General features: G+C 55.8%; 1 protein-coding gene across 12 annotated transcripts in view; it reads right to left on the bottom strand.

The window, feature by feature from the left end:
* Window positions 1–20,751, bottom strand: part of EXD3 (exonuclease 3'-5' domain containing 3) — a 213,873-nt gene that overhangs the window by 20,850 nt on the left and 172,272 nt on the right. The window contains exon 21 of one of the 12 annotated variants that reach the window (XR_004244042.1): window positions 2,020–2,351. The exons of 10 other annotated variants lie outside the window; for them this stretch is intronic. Coding sequence is in view for 1 of the 2 variants with exons in the window: in XM_032130581.1 (XP_031986472.1) it covers window positions 18,512–18,583 (72 nt within the window). In the remaining variant the exon portion in view is untranslated. Of the gene's footprint in view, window positions 1–2,019; window positions 2,352–18,131; window positions 18,584–20,751 lie in introns of those variants that run through there. One more of the 12 variants, XM_032130581.1, reaches the window with a different exon arrangement.

The following is a 20,751-nucleotide window of genomic DNA, read 5'->3' as shown; positions in this document are numbered from 1 at the left end:
AAGGGAAAAGGTTCCCAAGGCGAAGGTGTGAAATACCCTTCTCCCGTGCTGCCATCACCTCGCAGTCCCGGGGTGTGAGAATCAGACTCCATTGTGCCTTCCCGAGGAGCTCACATACTGTACTAACCTTTTCACATGAAAGCCACGCTCTGTTTGCCAACAAAAGCCGACGCTTGGTTCCCAGGAGTGGGGAAAACCCAACCCCACGGCACTGAGCAGGGGCTCCGGGGCCAGCCCACCCCCAGAGCCCCTTCCACCCCCACATGCCCCAGCCCAGCGGGTGCAAGGGGATGGAAGGGGCTCTGGGGGTGGGGGCAAGCCGGGCACAGGCCACTGGGGTGGGGCAGGAGAACCCTCCCCAGGGTGAGGGATCCTTCTTCCAGGCCCCGGGGTGCCTGGGGTCCCCCCAGCCTGTCCCCCCTTGCAGGGTGGGGGGTTGAAGGTGGGGCTGCAAGGGGACTCCCTGCCCTGGGGTGTGCCCTTCCCCACCAGGGCACACTGTCTCAGCTGTCCCCAGGCTGGCAGACCCTCATCAGCTCCCCCAGGCTCCCCCTGGGCAGTTTGCAGGGCTCAGGCTGGTTTTTCTCCCACCACTGACCAAAGCAGGTCAGGCTTTGCAACATCTGAAACTCCCACTCCCCTTCAGGCTACCCTGAAAGGTGGGAAGCGAGGCCGGGAAAGCATCACTGGGCCATGGAAAAAGCCGTCTGCACAACAGCTGAGCCCAGCTCAGCACCCAGCACGGCCAGATGAGCACTGAGCACAGCAGCTCTGGCCTCCCTGGGAACACGGCAGCAGCAGGGATGGGACAGGCATCACCCGGGACCGGGACTCTCTGCCTGTCTCGGGCATCGCAGCTGCTCAATGCTGAGATAAAGAAAGGGCCAGAGGAGAGGTCTTGAAGTGAAAAGGGTTTTTCTGGTTTTTTCACATTAACGATACCTGCTCTGCCCCATTTTTGGCTGGATACCCTTGACAGCTTGGGGCAGTGGGCTTGAGAGGTGCCCAAGGGCACAGCAGATGCTGAATGCCTGAGGAGCCCGACACCTGGGGGGGAACACATCCCTGCAAAACCCCACAAATTCCAGATTCACACGTTGCCTCGGAACCTCAACTAGGTCCATGCTTCTATCGGGGGAAGCAGGAGGAAGGAGGGATGAGTCCTTTTCCCTCCTCTCTATTGTTTCCTCCCATGCCTACCTCCACCTCCAGTCAGCTCTGGAGGCAGCTTCCTCCCTGACTCCACAGCCTTCCTGCCCCAAAGGGCTGGGAGGCTTTTCCAGGTCCCCCAACTTGCTGCTGGCCCACTCCCAGCACTGGGGTTCCCCTGTGCTCCCCCAGCTCCATCGGCGGGTCCCGGTGCAGACAGGCAGGTGGGTTTGTATGGCTCACAGGTTTATTGGCCCCAGTGTTTCCCACAGGCTGTCAGTGACAGCTTCCCGAGCCTGCAGAGCCGTCCCGCTGCTGTGGGTCCTTGGAGGTGCTGTTGGCCTCGCGCTGCTTTGCGAAGTAATTGAATTAAAGCTGGTGAATCACTTTGGTGCTGCCTGGCTGCTCCTCTGTGCACGGGTGCAGCGGCCCGGGGTGGCCCGGAGCACATGCGGGGGCTCTTTGGGCTGCTCTTTTTGGAGGGTCATTTCCCCTCTCAGTTGCTGCAGTCAGATTTGGGTCATCAGGTTTGATCTAAACATGTCAGAGAATTGGAATTCACAGGGAAGCAAAGACACAATAATGCAGGCTCTGTCCCAGTGTGATTCTGGGCTGGTTTCAAAAGGTCTTGGCTCACTCTCAGTGTCCTGGGAAAGCTGGGGTGGGTTTAGTTCCTCGCCTGACACAGGTGCCTTGGTGCTTGAGAAGTGAGGGCAAAGCCTGCCCTACCCTGACAGGTGTCCATGTGGTGGAGACAAACACGTGGGTGAGCTGTTGCTGCCTGTCCCTGGCTCAGAAGCACCTTTGAGCCAGGAACTGAGCCAGGGCCATGGCTGTGAAGCTCAGGGCAAGGTGAGAGGAGATCCGTACCCAGCGCCTGGGGCGGACGAGGCAAGAGGAGGGAGAGCTGGTGCAGGGGGGAGGCGCAGAGCAGGGTTGGGACCCTTGTCCCTCAGGCCACTGTCCCCAGGCTTCCCAGTGCCAACCGAAGCCCACGGGTCCTGAAAGGGCTGGTATTTTCCAGGGAGGAGCAGGCAGAGCACTGTCAGACTTGCTGCAGCTGCGAGAGAGGAGCTGGCAGGGTTTGCCTGGCTTCTTCATCCCAGCCCAGCTCCCCAGAGCTGCTCCCCAGCTCCAGGTGTCCAGTGGGTCCAGCGGGGGCCATGCAGAGAGCGGTCCCCAGGCAGGGGACAGCCCCGGACCTGCCGGGAGAGCAGCAATAAACAGGAGAGGAGACACAAACAGAGAACTGGTTTAGAGGGTGGCTCCGGATTTTCTGCTTCCCCATCCGAGGTCTGCTTGAACCCAATCAAAGAGGTCCAGGACCAACCACACCACCCTGAGGCAATGAAATTGCAAACACAACAGTTTAAGATGCAACAAGAGAGTCCCTCAATTTTTGAAGCCAGTCCATGCAGGGATGAGCACACAGCAGTCCGGGTCATGCAGAAACCAAGCTGGAGACCTGTCTGCCTCCATCAGCATCTTCACCCAGCTCTCTGCAGGTCCCCAAAGCCTGGTCCTGCCATGTCAGAGATCAGTCCCTGTTCCTCACTGCCCTTTGCTTGTGGCCACAGCCAGTCAGGGCCCTTGCCCACCACAAATCCTGCAGCCTTCCAGAACTCTGGGACACACAGGGCCCCTCTGAGCTCTGCCTGAGCTGCTGGGTGGAGCAGACCTGGGGTTTACCCTGGAGGCAGCAGCTGGGTGGGAACTGCTCCTGCTCAGCCCCATTTCATGGGTACCTGCATGGTTGAGGCACCTCAAAGCAAGAGCCCAGGCCCTTGCACAAGTCTTGCGTCCAAAAGTGATACAAAGAAATGAAAAATGGACCTTCACCAGATCCCTGGGGAGAATACTTTGGGAGCAGCAGGTTGCCATTTGGTCTTGGAGACTCCGCTTCAGAGCCCAAGGCACATCAAAGTCCAAAGCTCCAAGTCCGAGGCTTCCCGGGGAAGCTGAGGGTGCCGGTCTGTCAGGGCCACCTCTGCTCCCACTGCCCTGCAGGGGCCTCTGGGCACACGCGGCTCCAGCGCAGGAGGTTAAAGGGGCCTCTGGAGCCGAGCATCCTCAGCAGCCCAGGGGACACCCGCTCAGCTCATGGTGACTGACTGTCCCCAGGATTCCTGCTCCCGCAGCTTCTGTCTCAGGCAGAGAAGATACTATTATCCCCCCATGACAAAAAAATATTAAAGCAGAGATGATTATACCCTGCAGCCCCTCTCCTGCAGCAAACACCCCGGAGCCTCCCTTGCTCCACGAACACGCTGGTGGATGCTCAGCCGGGAGCCGGGAGGGGACCCTGGGAACGCCTGGCGCTGGCTGCCGCTGTCCTGCTGCGCGGCAGAGATGAGAGGGAAAACAGCTCCCGGGGCTCCCCCGCACCTCCGTGCTCGCCCGCCGCGGCCCCGCCGGCTCTTTCATCTGCCGGCCCGCGGCTCTTTCATCTCCGGCCGAGGTGCGATCGGGCCCCTCCGGCCGCCCCCGCCCGGCCCCGCCTGCGGCCGGCGTTGCCGCGGCCAAATGGCCGCTGGCCCGTCCTGCCCGGGCGGGGGTGACGCTGGGCACTGGGCTCCTCTGCAGTCACTGCCTAAGTGCTCAGCACCCCCAAATTTGGCTACTCTCAGGGGCCTGGGGAGAAACGGAAGCACCAGATTACTCCTGGTTCTCCCGGCAAAGCAAATGATGCCGGGCTCCCATCGCGCGTGTCGGCTCAAACTCAGCTCACCTCTGTGAATTTGTGCCCACACAGGACCAGCCCGCCGGGCCGGGGTCAAGGGGGGGGCCATGAGGGCAGGTGTCCCCGTGTCCCGGTGCTCCTGACTGCGGGCAGCAAAGTGCTTCCCACAATATCTAATCTAAATCTCTCCTCTATCAGTTGCAAACCATCACCCTTTGTCCTGTTGCAACAAGCCCTGCCAAAAAGACTCATCCTTGTCCCCATTCCCATTCCAATTCACATCCTCACCCTCATCCCTATCCTTATTTCTATCCTCATCCTTGTCCCCATCCGTGCACTCTCCCAGGATCACCATGAGCTGGCTCAGCCGCGGCTCAGGTGCTCAGCACTCAGACATGTCCAGGGACAAGGACCCAAAAACGCAGCCAGGTGGTGACTTGCTTCTTCCACCCGCCAGGAAGGACCCAGACCAGTTGAAAATCCAGCTTCTTGGAGGTCATTCCCGCTTTTTTCACAGGTCTTTCAGAAAAACCCTGGCTGCAGCCCAGCCCTAGCAGAGCCATGCTGCCCCTGCAGCTCCTGGACTCCCAAGTGACCTCCATGAGTATTTCCACAGCTGCCCACACAGATTTCTCAGGAAGGGCAGTGTGCATCCTCAGCAGTGAAGCAGCCATGATCTCACTGTGCCCTGAGCTGCCCCATTTCTCCGGGGTAATCACAGCTCATAGGGGAGGCTCCTGTTTTCCCCTCTGATGTGGTGGAACGCAGACACAGGACCCGCCAGCAGCAAATATTTGTCACTCTGCCCCTTTGCCTCCCAGCTGGACACAAAGCCTGTTGGTCCACATCCACATGGATATGGGTGTTCAGACCATTTGGTTCAGCTCATTTGAGCCTTTTTGACCCTGTGAGGATCCCAGAGCCGTGCTGGGGCCTTTGACAGCAAATCTGGGCTTCAGAGGAGGAGCAAGGGCTGGGAGTGAGTCCCAGCCTTGGTGCTCAGCTCCTTTTTGAGCCTGGGCTGCTGGATGAACCATGCAGAGCCCAGCCAGGACCACTGGCAGGATTCAAGGTCACCCTCAGCTCCTGCTTTCAGGTCACAGGGGGAAAAGGAGGGATTTTCCCAGCAGGCTCCCTCTCTGGCGTGCTGCCTGTCCCCAGATGCTCCGTGTTGCTGCTCCAGCCTCAGCACCAGATGCAAAGCAGCTGATCCTCATTTGGCTGCTCCAGGCAGCTTCATGGAACCAGCCCACAGTGCTCATGGGGAAATTCCCTGCCTGGCCTCTTCCAGAAAAGAGGCCAGAGCAGGAGCTGGACCAATGGTCGGACCAGTCCCGGGCCCTTCTCTCACCTCTCTTGGGGTTTCCAGGTGGAGACTAAAAGCATCAGGATGAGGGATGCCCAACATCCCAGCAGGTGTGAGGTGGAGCAGGAGTGGACACCACAGACACCCCTGGGACTCACAGGGCTGGGCGGTCACGCTTTCAATCCAGCAGACGTTTCCCAGCAGGAATTTTTTGTCAGGATCACCCCTTTCCTCTGGGAAATTTCTCTGATAACGCTGGGGCTGAGATAAAGAGAAGCACCCTCCATGTTCACGCCCAGCTGTCTGCTGGAGGATCCATCCCACCGGGCTGGGATGGTTTGCACAGGGAGAGCAGAGCTCAGCTCCTGGGAACCCCCTGAGCATCCCCGCTTGCCTCGGCAGAGCCGGGACAGAGCCGGGACAGAGCCGGGACAGAGCCGGGACCACTCCGGGCTGGCCGGTCGGGTTCCCACGTCCCGCCTTGACGTCACCCCGAAAGCGCCGAGTGAAAGGGGGGCCCTCGGGCGCTGGACAATAGCGCTTTCCTTCCCATCAATAGCGGCGAGAGCCACGCTGGGCTGACACGGAACTGTGCACAACAAAAGCCAGTGTCCGAACAAATCTTCTCAGGCGCTGGGTTCCCCCGGGTGACCCGGGGTTAGCCCGGACTTTTGCTCCCGCCCGGCCCTCCGGAGCAGGAATGTCCCTCCGTGCTGCGCCATGGCTGGTTCCCACGCTTCCAACCTGCTTTCCTATTTATCAGCAACCAGCCCCTAATCCCCTTTGTGAAGGCCCGATTCAAGCTCAGCACAATGTGGCGAAAAGGGAGGGGGTGGGCTGGAGACGAGGGAGGGGAAAACGGTTCCAGGGAATGAAAATCAAACCCTTTACCTTTTCGCCTCAACCCTGATGATGATTCCCTGGGCACTCTTTAGGCTGTCACCTCCCTGGGCAGTGCCAGGCTAGGCGGGCCGCGGGCCCAGCCCGATGGAAGGGGCTCCCGGTGGGATGTGCTGATGGTTAAGGAACAAGCAAACAACACACACTGAAAAATCCACTTGTGTACCCTCATGCGTTACTTCGGCTTTGCCGCCCACTGCTCTCACATGATCAGATATTAGGGAATTTTTTTCCCTGAAAGGGTTGTCAAGGCCCGAAACAGGCTGCCCAGGGCAGTGGTGGAGTCAGCACCCCTGGCACGTGGGGACGTGGTTTAGTGGTGAACAAGGTGGTGATCATGGTTGGGCTTGATGATCTTAAAGGTCTTTTCCAACCTTAACAGTTCCATGATTCTGTGATTCTATGACTCTGCGATCCTCTCCTTCTGTGGCTTCATCCATCAGGGATGTGCCTGCACTCCCCATGTGTTCCCAACAGGATGGGGGTGTGTGCTGGAACATCACTGGAGGGTGTCTGTAGGGAACAGGGAATGTTCTGATTCACTCCTGTTCAGCCACCTCACTGCAGTCCCTCTCTGCCACTGCATCCTCTCTGCTCACAGACCCCCTCGGGGGGAATAACCTGCTGGAATTTCCCCAGCTCTAGGTGTGATGCCCCATGCTGGGCTCCATCCTCCCTGCGGCTGAGCCCCTTGGCCAGCTCCTGTTTGCTTTAGGAGAGGATTCACAAGCCCTTCCCCAGATAACTTTGGAACAAAACAGTTTCCAAAGGCTGTGCTACTTACAAATGAGGGGTTTCGAGCTTTTGTCCCAAATCCAATGCTGTTTTCTTTGCAAACGGCAGGGGAAAAATGCAGAAGCAGAAGAGCCGACCTCAAATGCTAATCTTGTTAGGTTAAACTGTTCGCTAAACAGATGGAGGTGCAAGGCAATGGGATTTTTGTCTTTCCGAGGAAGGGGTTAGGCTTGGAGGGCACAGAGGTCATTCCAGGCAAACTGGCAGCTTTGCTCTTTGTGTCACAAGAGCAGGGGGAAAGTGAAGGGGCACAAATGCTCCCAGCTGAGCTGGTCTGGTGGTCTCACAGGATGAAGCCCCCAAACCTCGCTCTTGGCTATTCAGAGCCAGCACAAGGCCAAGGCACCCCAAAAGAGACACACTGCCAGAGACTCCATCACTCCCCAGGGCCACAGCATCTCAGCATTCCCATTGAAGATCCTCCCAAACCCAGACAACCATCCAAAGTACTCAAAAAGGCTCCAGATTTTAGGCCTGAACCCCAGAGGACTCTCTGCACTGCTGCCAAGACACAGGATAACCACGTGCTGGACCTGCTAAGGTTGGCATGAAAATCCTTGTTTTAAAATAAAGGCTAAGGAGAGGGTGCTGGTGGGGGGTCCTGGTGGGTCCTGGAGCATTATCAGCCTGTCTGAGCATCACCCAGAACCGGAGCCTCACAAATCCTGTGGGAAGTCAGTCAGGACAGATGAATCCCCGCTCAAGGGGCTGCTTCCAGCACAGTCAGCAGTGCCCACAGCTGTCCCTGCAGGGCCCCTGCACTGCCCAGCCCAGCCTGAAGCCACCCTGTGAGCTGAGGCTTGTTGGGGACAAGGGTCCCCTCCACTGCCCATCTGGCTGGGTCTGCTGGCACTGAACGGAGCCACTGGGAGGAAACTTCAAACAGAATCATGGCAAGAGCAGGATGGATCCCACAGTCCCGGCTGGGATGAGCTCTCCGGGCCGCTCCCCCCCTCCGTCCCCTGTCCCGGCCGTGAGCCCCTCAGCCTCATCTGCCGGCGTCAGCCCACACGGCCCCGTGTCCCTCCCTGGGGGCCGCAGTCACAGTGACCACACGAGCAGTGGGGTGGCTGCAGGCAGCTGCTTTCACTGCTGTGATGTGACCACGCTCCCAGCAGGCGCCTTCACGCCCCGGCCGCGCGTCACCCGGCGTGGGCCAGGCTGGGAACGCGCCATGGTGTGTCCGTGTCCCCCCCAGCATTCAAAACAAACAGGAGATGTGAAAACACAGCATCTAGAAAAATGTGAGAAGATGAAAACAAAAAGGCAAAGTGGCTGCAGAGCTCAGAGGCTCGACCGGGGCCCCACGAGGCTGTGGCAGTAAATAAATAACAGCCCTGGTGTCTGGGGATTTGTCACCTCGCCGTGTCCCACTGCCCAGGCACTGTGAGGGACACAGCGGCCACAGGAAAGAGGAGCAGTGAGCCTGCAGCATGGCAGGAGCCCAGACACCCAAATGGGGCTTGGCTCCATCAGACCAGGCGTCCCTGCCATGCCAGACCCCATGCCGAGGGCTGGCACCCAGCACCAGCACTGGAGAGAGCCACGGTGCCTTCCATCCTGGTGGGGATGAGGCCATGGGAACGCGGCTGCCACACTGAAACCCTGCCAGGGGCAAAAGCCAGAGGTACAAGGTGCCTGGTTAATTTTAGCCGTGTTTTTCCAGCCATAAGCACTCTGCAACCAGGCTGGAGCTGGGACACTTGATCTGACAGGGAAGGGGAAGTTTAGGCTCCAGGAGAGGCAGGGACAGCCCAGAGCTCCCTGCTGCCCAAAGGAAATGGCCCGGGACATGCCCACCAGAGCATGAGAGACAGACCAGCATTCAGGGGCACCACAGGCTCAGGATTTGTGCTGAGCCCATTTCTGGGCTCTATTTCCAGAGTTTCTCTCACTCTGTACAAGTTGTTGGAGGCTTTGGAGATTATGGACTTGGGACCACACCTGACATGGTTTCTTCCACACACTGAACATCTACTCCCTCACTATCTGTAGAAAACATAGAACCAACTTCTCAGAACTAGAAAAAGGGACTACTGTGTCTTTTAAAATTTATTATTTTTTGTTCTCTGAACATTTTCCCAGAGGAGAAATGAGAAATGAGGAACCTCCTGTGTCAGACAGCACCATAAATGTCTCCTTCTACTCTGCAAAGTCTGAAAGGAAAATGCCATCACTTGAGCCCCTGGGGACATCACGTGTACCCCAGCACAAAAAGCCAGGCCCCAGGCCAAACCTGCTGTCCTGGGAAGCTGTGACACCCAGCTCTGAAAGCCAGGCCTGGGGTCTCCTGAGGACATGAGTCATGGAAAGCTGTTGGATGAGAATCCTGTGGCTTGGCGGGCTTCAATGCAATTCCTACCTGAGCATCCATGTGCTGTGCAAGCATCACCCACAGCCTCCTGCTCAGCCTGCACTTCTCCTGCCTTGGAACCCCCTCACAGGGGTGGGCTGGGTTCGGTTCCCCCCGAAGCCTTTCCTTCCCCAGGGAAATGTAGATGTGAGATGCCAAAAGATTTAGTGAAACATCAAGGCTGGAAGAGGCTTTTTATTGGACTGAGATGGGGCGACCATCCCATTACAAACAGCCTGATGAAGAGAGGGACACCAGCCAAGTCTGAGCCAGAGGAGACTGCAAAACAAGGTGAGAAATTCTCACATGCCACATGCTGTGAGGAACCATCCTCATCTGTCACGTAAGGGGAAACATTGGGTGGGAATAACGTTTGTCAGTAAGGAAGAGAAAAAATTGAAAAGAACCTCCTGGAATTAGAAATCACATTGATGACAACCATAAGCATTCCAGTAGGGTCAGCAAACAGAACACCCGAGCTGGTGGCTCATTCTGCACAATCCGAACTCCAAACTGCAAAATCTTCCTGAGCAGGAAGAAAATCTCTATTGCTGTGCTCCCCACAGTCCCATTATTACTCTTGTCCATGGAAAGCTAATGGAGATAAAAGGTCCTGGATGATCAGCACAGTCCAGGGCAGCTTCTGCCCAAATGAATCAACCTGAACAGCTACTGCTATTGCCAGAGAAAGGGTTGCACTCCACATTTTGTGACTTGCAGCAGCCCATGGCCTCCTGGATAAGGTTTCTTTCAGCTCATCATTTCCTCATTGACTTTTCCACTTTGTCTCTGTGGGGACATCACACAGACTTTTGTGCACCAGTGCTTGTGTGTGATGGTTTCGATGTTGGCAGTCTGAGGGAGCCTCCAGTGCCCAGGTAAGGCTGTCATTTTCCCATACAGGGCCAGATCTTCCTCATAGCAGCAGAAATTTTGGTAAATACAAAATCTCCCCCAACTTACTGGGAGAAGTGTTTCCCCAGGGTAGAGAACCTGACTCATCCCCACAAAGTCCACTGCAATTGGAGACCCTTGGATGGACATTGTAAACAGTCATTTTTAATGGATTCCCTGGGCTGGCTCCCTGTGAAGATAATTTCAATCAGGCAAAGCTCTGCAAAGCAGCTGCAGAGGTGAGAGCTCACGGGTGCAATGCAGAAGTGGCTGAGCCAGTGACTGCGTGGGAGTGACTTGCTCTGATTTCACCCAGCCTACGAAATATTCCCTTCTCCTTCACGACAGACACAACTTCTTATTTTCCATTGTGCAAAAGGCCATTTAAGGGACTTTCTGGCAGTGGCTGGGGAGTGACAAACAGGGGATTTCACTGCCCTTCCCACTCCCTGGATTCTCTGCACCGTGTCTTGTCCTCTGTCAGGTGCTCAGTCCCGCAGTCCTGCATTCTGCACCTCCTAAAGGGCTGGGAGGTGACCCCTCCTGGGGACAGCTGTGGGCACTGGCAGTGTGAGGGGTTTCAGCAGCACTCCTGGATGTCCCAATCCCGCCCTCAGTGTGATGTTGAGGACTTTGCTAGACCCCTCCCCACCACAGCAGTTACATGAGATGGACACAGGGCACAACATGCATTGTGCTCTTAGGTGCCAGCAAAACCTGCTCCATAAACACGATTGTCAGAGGCACAAGAGGGGAAAAACTGAAGGAGAAACCAAATCTTACACAGTAAAAAACATGAAGCAGAAAGGCATGGACTGATTTTAAAAAGGAGGGGCAGAGAAAAGTCACAGGGGACCTCACACTGATTGCACCCATGGAGAAGGAGCCACAGAGCAGAATATTGCAGGGGAGGCAGAGATGCCCCTTCAATGTCCCCTCACATGGGCTAAAGCCAGCACAACACAGCGGGCAGTGAAGGCAGGGAAGGGGAAGGGCTCCAGCCCTCCTTAGAATCATGGAATCATTCAGCGTGGAAAAGCTCACTGAAATCACCGAGTCCAGCTGTTCCCCCAGCACTGCCACAGCCACCAAGATCTCCCCGGAGCAGGGAGTGAGGGGGCTCAGCCCGGGCACGGCGGGTGCCACCCGTGGTCACCCCACTGTCCTGCGTGCCCCCGGCAGGCTGGGTCCCTCCCGCGATAAGGGCAGAAAGCAGCTGAAAACAAACAAACAGTCGGAGTTAATGGGGCGGCAGTTATTTTTGGCCTAGAGGGAGTTCACACACTCTGTGTTGTTTTAGCAAATAGCTGTAAATGGAGCTGGCGGTGCAGGAGCGGGCTGGGAGCGGGCTGGCTGCGGGCACCGGGAAGAGCCGGGCTTGTTGCCCTGGTGCTAACAGGAAACCAAGCGCTCGCCTCCCCTCGCACCTCGCCGGCATCACTTTTATCGTCACCGCATCCTTCGGAGGCCACATCAGAGGGGAGCCGAGGGGGCAGGGCGGGCCCGTGGGAAGGTGGCCTGGGGTCTGTCCCCGGCGGAGGGGACAGCCCTGCAGCCCGCACGGCCACGAGAGGCTGGCCTGCGGTGGCCGCAGGGACACCGCAAGAGCCGTGCTGCCATCGCCGTTGTCACCCGGGGCCGGGCCAGGCGACGCAGGATGGGCCCTGGACCAGTCACCATCGCCCCAGTGCCCGCCAAAGCTGCTCGCCTGCCTGCCCAGCACCCCCGGCCAGGCCCGGCTGGTCCCAGCGAGCCCACCGCAGTGTCCGCATCACCCTGGCCAACAGGCCCCAGGAAAAAGGCTTCCTATGGAGATGTGTCCTGCAGGAGAGCCAGGATTGCCTAATGCCCTGGCCAGGACATCGGGGCCTTTGCACGTGCTGAGATGCAAAATTAAACATTTTCTTCAGAGTTGTTTTTTTTTTTAAAGAGCAGTTACACTGCCGGGTGTCTGGGATAGGAGCTTGGGTGGCTGTGGAGGGTGTGAATGGCAGTGGCTGAACTGGCCTGACTCCATAAAGCAGATGCAAGGCTTTGCACAAGCAGAGAGCACAAGCCATCAGAAAAACGCATAAAATCAAGCCACACATCATCTCAGTAAAAGAAGGATATTTGGAAACACCCCCCTTGCACAGCCTGTAATCTCAGAGCAATAAAACTTGAATATAAAAGCCAGATAGCAGCTGCTGCCAGAGCAGGGGACTGAGACACAGGGGCTGAGCAGTGGCATCAGGCTCATGACAATTTCTGCACCAATGTCAGTTTAAATCTGCTGCTGACATTTCCTTGGGGAACCATCCAGGGTGTGGGGAACCAGGGAAGAACAGATCCAGTGAGGGAAGGGGTGGGAGCACAAGTGTGATGAGCAGCGGCTGAGGGGGCTGGAAAGTGGCTCAGCCTGGAGCAAAGGAGGCTCAGGGGGGCCCTTCTGGCTCTGCACAACTCCCTGACAGGAGGGGGCAGCTGGGGGGGGGCGGGCTCAGCAGATGAAGCCGAATGCTGGTGATCCAGGTGCTGGCTGGAAAACGGGCTGTGAACTCAGCACTGCAGGGCACAGCCAGGAAATGCTGGTGCCAGCATCCCCCTGCCAGCTCTTGCTCCCTGGGATGGAAGCAGGCAGTGCCAGGGCTGAGCAGGGCTGAGCGTGGCTGCAGGAAGGGAAGAAGGACGCTGTGATGGTGGATGCAGAAGGCAGCACCCGATACCAAGGCATGGAGCAGCCCTGCACCGGCAGCTTCAGTGCTGAAATATCTCTTGCATAATTTCAGGGTTTTAGTGGGGGTTTGCTTGTGGGGAAATGCCCATGATGAGTGGCTGGGGGATGATTTTCCTTTAAGTTTTTAATTCGTACACACAGAACTGAAGGCCTCTGTGGAACAAACAGCCCTTCCATCTGGGCTCCATCCAGTCCTCCCAGCACGGCCAAGGCAAGCCCCACTCGCAGCCCTTTGTGTGCAAATCACAAAATCACAGAAGCAGAGACTGGTTTGGGTAGAGCACTGGTGCTCAAATGCTGCCAGTGCCCAGAAAAGGCATTTGTAGCAGCTGTGGCCACGTCTCAGCATCCTGCAGTCCCCCAGAAAGCCTGACAGTGGCTCCTGGAGTCACAGGGCAAGAGCTGCCAGTCCTGCCAGTCCTAGGGCATCATCCCCCTCCCCGGGGAGGACCTGCTACTTCCTGCTGCCATGGGGAACAGGGGTCACTTCTGTTGGATGATCTCATCAAACTTGGGTTATATCTGCAATACAGATCCTAAAACCACTGTTTGTAGGCCCATAAAAGGCTTCCCTGGGGGGAGATAAGAATTGAAGACAACTGGCCTTAATGGTGTTGGAGAGATTTATGGGATCACCTTAAAAGAATTTATTGGAGGGCTTTTTAAATGAGCAAATAATTAGTAGATTTATCTGCTTTTAGCTGCCTTGCTGTTTTATGGCCTTAGTGAAATGGCTTTCTAGGGTTTTTAATAAATCCTGATTCTGCCCCTCTTCCCAGGGCCTGTCCAGGAGTTCTCTGCCCTGGGCATTGCGAGTGGAAGGCAGGACTGCGGGGGTCACCCTTATTTTTGAGGGACAAATCATTCAGAAAAGGAGCAGAAAAGGAGAAAAAGCCTGGTGAAAGGCGGGGCTCTGAGAAATTCATGTACAACCCCAAGCAAAGCCCAAAGCCCTGGAGGGATCACAGGGCAGCAACTCCCTGGGTCAGAGCCCTTTTCCAGAGAAAGCAGCTCATCTATTTCCACAGGGAAAACATCCCTGCCAGATGTTTTTCCCAAGAGATCCCCTTCCCCAGGCAGCTTCCGGCACTTCCCCACTGCCAGGACAACCCCTGAATCCCCTCCCAGGCCACGGCTCCCTGGGGTGCCTGCAGCTCCTCGGCAGTGGGGACTCCAGCACGGCCACAGCGCCTGGGTGGCCACCAAGGGACAGAGCCCGAGCCCGCAGCCCCTCTGCAGTCCCCAGGCCCTGCCCATGGCCCAGCTGTGCTGACCCACGGGTTCAGGTCCTGGTGAGCCCCAGCACACTCCGGTCACTGGGCTTGGACACGAGCTGTGCAGGGCCCAGCTGTGCACCCAATTCCAAGGAAGGGGAGTGCCACACGAGGGAAAGGGGGTGGGGAATTGGGGTGGCCAGGGCTGGCAGGGTCTGTGGCTGTTACACAACGATGGAGAAGAAGGAGCAGGAATTGCCAAGGTTCCAGCTGAGCAGAGGCTGCGCTGGAGCTGCACATCTGCCCCTCTCATGGGAAGTGCCAACTGGGAACATCCCTGGGAAGGTTGGGGAGAGGGACATGCTCTGCCCAGGAGCAGCCCCAGGAAGAAGCAGTGGCACAAATCTATCAGCAGGGTCATTAATCACCCAGAAAGGGTCTATGGGGGCTGTAACTGCTTGTGGGAAAAGCAAAATCCTGAGCAGTCATGTCAGGAGCTGGCCCTGGCCAGGTCACACTGCGGCCCAGCCCCGGCCCCGAGCGGGATGGTCGTTCATGGACAGGGACCTTCCCGGGAGCTGACGGCATCAGCCCAGCTCTCAACAGAGCCACCGTGACACTCCCAGGGAGAATTCTGGTGTTTTCCTGAGGTCTGGGGCTCCCAGTGAGCCAGCAGTGCTGCCAGGGGCCCACTGCCAGTGAGGGGTGAGCAGCCAGGCACGTGCAGCTCCAGGGGCTGGGGCAGTGCAGCTGAGCCCCTGCGAAAGCAGCCCCTCACTCCTCATCTCCCTGGCTGCTCAGTGAAGCAAAACCTCATTTCCAGGGCCAGGGCATCCTTTGGTTTGTTTTACTTAAGCATGAACACTACCAAAGTCTCTAGTAAAATTCCACAGCCTCAGCACATTACAGTGGGATCTAATACATATAAATATATATACACACACACATTTATATACAGTGTATATATATATATATATATATATCTCATGAGCTAATATCTATATCTATTGACAATTTTAATACACTTTCATACAATAGAGACAGTGCTTTAATGTGGAGGGAAAGGGATTTTCAGAACAAGCCCCCCCAGCACTCAGAAAGCACCACTTTTCCCTCAAAATGGTTCAGCCTCCAGCAGAGCTGATTTCTCCTGGGACAGGCCATCCAGTGTGTGGATTTTGCTGGCAAAGGGTGGCTGAAAAGAAAACAGTCCCAGAGTTCACAAGGTCTGTGAGAAGAGTTGGAGGCCGGAGCTGCACATGCTGTGTCGTTAGTGGCTTTTGCTGCTAATTGGGCGCGGGCTGCCAAGCTGGACTTATTCCAGAGGAAAAAAGGAATCTCTTCCCCGCTTTTTCCCTGGACAAGTCAAAGGTCAGACACCTTAAAAGCCTGTACAACTACTTAAAGCTTTCCATGTTGTAGTTAAAAGCTTTGCTGTGGAGCCCCCATCCCACCACTTTGCTTCCTCCCGCTGTGAAATTCCCTCCGGCTTAAAAATTCCCAGAGTTTGTCCCAGTCCTGCTCCACGGCTTCTTCCAGAGCCAGCCCACACCAAGCCTCTGCTGAGATGCTCTTTTGTTCTTGATGGCACATTGGGCAACCTTGAATTTTTTATCCATGTTCCTGGCTCCTCCTGGACAGCGGGAGATGTGGCTTCACCAGCCAGCTGCCCTGCTTGGTAAAATTCATGCAGCACCTACACTTCCCCCGTTACTTCTGTGGAAAAAGGGTAGAATCATATACATGTCTCTAGAAACAGGTGATGCAAACAGGGTGACATGGAGGAGAAGCACCCATTGTTTTGGAAAAGCTGGTGCAGAAATACCCCACGGCAGCAGGTGGAACGAGATCGGCTTTAAAGGTCCCTTCCAGCCCAACCAGTCTGTAATTCTATTAAATAAGTTGCCCTATTTTAATGCAGGTGATAAATTATAGATCCCACACTTCAAAACCTCACTGAACTCTGTAAGATGATGAGCAGATGCTGCAAACTTCCAACATTTGCCCTGGAAAACTGCAGGTGTTGCTTGTCTGAAGGTGGGGCTCCTGCGTGCCAGGGCTGGCAGAGGTGGGGTGGGGGTCCTGCCAGGGTGCTTCAGTGCGTGGTCCCCACCGCCAGCACATGGGGCAGCTGCATTTCCTCCCTGCTGGTGGCCAAGAAGCTTTTGTGGATCAGAGTGGTGGGACTCTGCAGCATCCCTGTCCCTGCAGAGCTGGGCACGGTGAGGGCCAACGGGAGCCATCCTGCGGGACACGGAGGGGACACACAGAGCCCTGCCTGCCAGGCGGGGAGAGCAGAGCTCCTCCGAGCTGAGGTGTCCCAGGGAAGCCCATCCTGGGGCCCGGGCATCCTCCTGCAGAGAGGGGAACCACTGGGAAAACAAATGCTGATGAGTCCTCGCTGCACTGTGGGAATCAGCCTCGCTGGCTGCCTCGTTTTTATTTGCAGTACTGAAGATAAAACCCAGGGTGTTGTGGGAAACAGGAAGACCTTATCTCCCATCCCAGGCTGCTTCTCCTGCCACAGCCTCATTTCTTTTTCCACCCATCCCTGATACCACACGATTCAGGTCAGCCGAGAGGGCTGTGCACTGCTGCTCTGGGAGCACCACCAAGCCCCTGAGCACCTGGATGGCACCAGCAGGATTGGGTTATTACCAGGATCATGGAATCATAACGCACTTGGGCTTGGAAGGGACCTTTAAAGCTCATCTAGTCCAGCTCCCCTGCAGTGACCGGGGACTTCTTCCACTAGATGAGGTTTCTCAGAGACACATCCCGTCTGAGCTTGAATGTTTCCCAGAACAGGGCAGCCACCACCTCTCTGGGCAGCCTGTGCCAGTGTTTCACCACTCTCATTGTAGAAAAATCCACGGCTAAACCCACAGGCACATCCTCAAGGATGGACCCGGCCTTGGCTCGATCCACCTCTGAGCAACCTCTCTTACACCTCCCGTATAACCACGCAAGGACAGAGTGGTGTCACTGGCAGCATCTCTACCCTCCTGCAGCCCTGTCTTGGCCCCTGCCCACCAGCGAGATGCAGCGTGTGGTGACAGAGACATCTCAGCTGGATCTGGGATTTATCGACAGCGACTGGGATGGAGCCACCAGGGGAGGAGGGAGATGACAAGAAAGCACCCTGACCCAGGCGAGGAGGGGAGAAGGGGATTAAAGGGAGGGATTAGCAGGGAGAAAACTGCAGGTCATCCTCAGTGAGAACGAAATGAGGCGGCAGCAGCAGAGGCAGCTCTGCCCGGCCACCCCGGCTGCCCCCAGCCCGGCTCCCAGCGGCGGCAGCTCCTTTGTGTCTCCCGTGACCCGCGGATTATGAGTGTGGGAACGGGGCCGTGGGTACCCTGTGCTCACAAAGGCCAGGGCAGAGCCGGGCAGGACGAAAAGCAGGGACAGAGGGACGGCTCCAGCTGTGGCTCATCGCTGGGAGGCTGCTGGGTGCAGGGCTGTGGGGGATGATGTCCCTCCTGCTCAGCCTGTGCTTGGCTCTCTGTTGGAAGCACCTCAGAGCTGCTGGGGCAGAGCCAGCACACAGGACTGTCCCCTGACAAGCCTTGACCATCTCCCCCCACAGTGCAGGAAATCAGAAAGCCTGCTAAGTCAGAGCTCTGTGAGTGCAGCCCCCGCGGGAGCGTGGGCAGGGACCAGCCTGGTGCACCCAACGGGGTGCCTGGGGATGCTCCTCACTGTGTGGGGAATGGGCGAGGCTCCGTGTCCCAACGTGGGCATTTCATCCTCACCCACCAGGCTCTTGAGATCTCCCAAGCCCTCTCTCTCCTTTTCTCCCCACTCTCCAGGCAGGAGCCAAGTCATGACTCCCTTTGTGCACATGGAGCATCCTGGAGTCCCTCCTGGGACATGGCTGAGCCATGGGGACCACAGCTGAGGGAGCAGAAAAGGTCTGGCAGGAGCATCAGTTCCCAGACTGTGTCAGAAAGGCCAGCCCATGATTAACGACTAATTAGGAAATGTCTGTCATGATTATTATCCTAATGATCCTGGTAAGAAAGGCTCCTTACCTTAGGAAAAAAATGGATGTTGGCTCCAACAGTCCCCAAACATAACAGCCCACTGTGGGAAACTCCAGACTTCAGTAAAAACAAATAGTCTCGAGTTTGCGCAGGAGATTTTATTTTTAAATAAGCCAAAGCCAAAGGAGCAATTTTTCAGGGAGCTCTGGAACCTGTGGGCTGGTTGGGCCAAGGGGGAGGCAGGAGGAGGGTGCTCTCCTGGGGGTGGCCATCCAGGAACTCGGCCCCCTGTCCTGGCCCAGCTGAATTTCCCCATCACTCAGTCTCCCTTGAGCAGCAGCCAAACCCCATCACAAATCTTCCATTAGAACCATGAAATGAAGCATAAAGCCGTGGAAGGGACTGGTGCCAGGGCATCAGGTGACCCCATTCATCCTGCCTGGACTTGATACCAGCCCACAGGAAAACTGAGGACAACAGGCTGCGTGTCCTGGTCAGTGTCCTGATCAGTGTCCTGGTCAGGGTCCTGGCTGCATGCTCAGGTGTGTAATTAAGTTTTGCAATTCAGTGGGATCACTGTTCATCAGTTGCTAAAGGATATTGGAAACAGAGAAGTTAATACGAAGTAACTTTTTGAATATATAAAAATTTTCCTGGAAAGACATTCCCAAGTGATACGATGCTGCTCTCTAATGAACAGGAATTATTCCAGTCTGGTTCCAAAGTCATTCGCCTACATGCTGCTCCTCAGGCTTTCCAATAACTCCCATTAGCTTCCGGAGCTCAGCCCAAAGGATTAGGAAATAGATTAGCTAAAACCTGCAAAATGAAAAGTGCTCCATAATTGAGCTGTGCTGTCACAGGGATGACCACTGGCATCCTCCTGTGTGGATCAAGGGAAAGGAGACTTCTCCAGTTGGACTGAGGAGTATTTTCCACCTATGACATCAACCAAAACCCACTCCATTTTTACCAAGGAATCACTGAGCACAGTACAGTGGTAGCCACGCAACTGGAAAGTCAAGAAATCAGTATTGCCGTGAGCTAAAGACTCTGAGAGAACAAATAATGAGCTTTAAGGTCAACCCAAGCCAGTCTGTGATTTTTTTATGTGGTCATTCCACTAGGAGCACCTTCCCCAGAGACATCAAAGTGTGTCCGACTCCGGCACTTTGAGCTCTTGCAGCAGAGCCAAGGCACCACCACGTCCTGGCCCATCCCAAACACTCCAACCACACAGAGTCCTGGTGCCACCAGGCCACGCAGGGCTGGTGGCAGGTCCCTGGGCATCGGCACAGCACGGCTCTCTGTCCCGTAGGAGAGGTCAGATGATGCTCACTGCAAACCAAGCACTCCAGCCCATGGATGGTGACTAATTCCATCATTCAAAGAGCTGACGATGATGAAAAAAAGTGGAGCAATCAGGAAGGAAATTAAAAATAGCCCTGATGTGGCACTGTGTCAAGCACTCATGTTTAGATTTTAATTTTATTTTTTTATTCCAAGTTTCTTTGATAAAATATTTTCCCATGCTGACTACACTTGGAACGTCCCCTCCATCGCGGCATTCCTGACGGATGAGCCAGGCTGCTGCAGATCCTATGCCAGAGCTGTATTGCCTCTGCTCCATGATTCTCACTCCCACATCCACACCTTTGGGACCTGGAAGTCATTAATCATTGCACACCAGTCGGGAATGTACCTCTGAGGGCAGAAACATCACACTGGGCACAGAACAGGAAGGAATCATGGACTCAGGGACTCTTTGGTGTTGGAAAACACCTCTAAGATCATCAAACTCAACCATCAACCCAGCACCACCATCGTGTTCACCACCAAACTGTGTCCTCAAGTGCCACATCCACATGGCTTTTGAATACTTCAAGGGATGGTGACTCCACCCCAGCCCTGGGCAAGCCGTCCCATGCATTTTCCATGAAGAAAATTTTCCCAATGTCCACCCTGACCCTGCCCAGGCCCAGCCTGAGGCCGTTCCCTCTCCTCCTGTCCCTGTTCCCTGCGAGCAGAGCCCGACCCCTCCGGCTGCCCCCTCCTGTCAGGGACTTGTGCAGAGCCACAAGGGCCCCCCTGAGCCTCCTTTGCTCCAGCCTGAGCCCCTTTCCCAGCTCCCTCAGCCGCTCCTGGGGCTCCAGATCATTCCCCAGCTCCATTCCCTGCCCTGGACATGCTCCAGCCCCTCAATGTCCTTCTGGCAGTGAGGGGCCCACAGTGGAGCCTCTGACACCCAGCACCAGCCTCGCAGCCCAGCTCTGCTTGGCTCCTGGGGCTGCAGGTAAGATTCCCAGCAGGGAGGTTTTCTGAATGTGAGACTCAATGATCTCGGTAGAAAGTGGCTGTTTCTGTCCCACTCTTTCCAAGTTCTGCATTCATTGGAACCACCCGAAGGAAAATAATAATCTGATTTGATCTTTGAACAAAAATGTTTCTTCTTGTTTTAAAACTGCAAATCTAAATTACAGTTTTTAATTGCGTTTCTCACCAAGAGCAATTATTTGCCTTTGAGGTTTCCTTCAATTTTTTTCTCTTTTCTCCCTTTCAGACTTTTCCCTTACTGCAGGCACAGGTTCCAGGCAGAAGCTGCCAAGATCTCACTGTGCAAAATTACTGAGTTCAAACATAGGAAACACACCTCTGTCCCCAGGCCCCCACCACCCATTTATCACCTGTGCAGGAAACACAGCCACTCACAGCCTCTGCACTGAGAGGGAGGCATTAAAATCCCGCTTGCTAAAATTGT

This window comes from Corvus moneduloides, chromosome 21 (assembly GCF_009650955.1).
Source record: "Corvus moneduloides isolate bCorMon1 chromosome 21, bCorMon1.pri, whole genome shotgun sequence".
In the NCBI taxonomy this organism is placed as follows: domain Eukaryota; kingdom Metazoa; phylum Chordata; class Aves; order Passeriformes; family Corvidae; genus Corvus; species Corvus moneduloides.
Note: the sequence above shows the minus strand (reverse complement) of the source record. Positions and strands in the feature narration are given on the sequence as shown.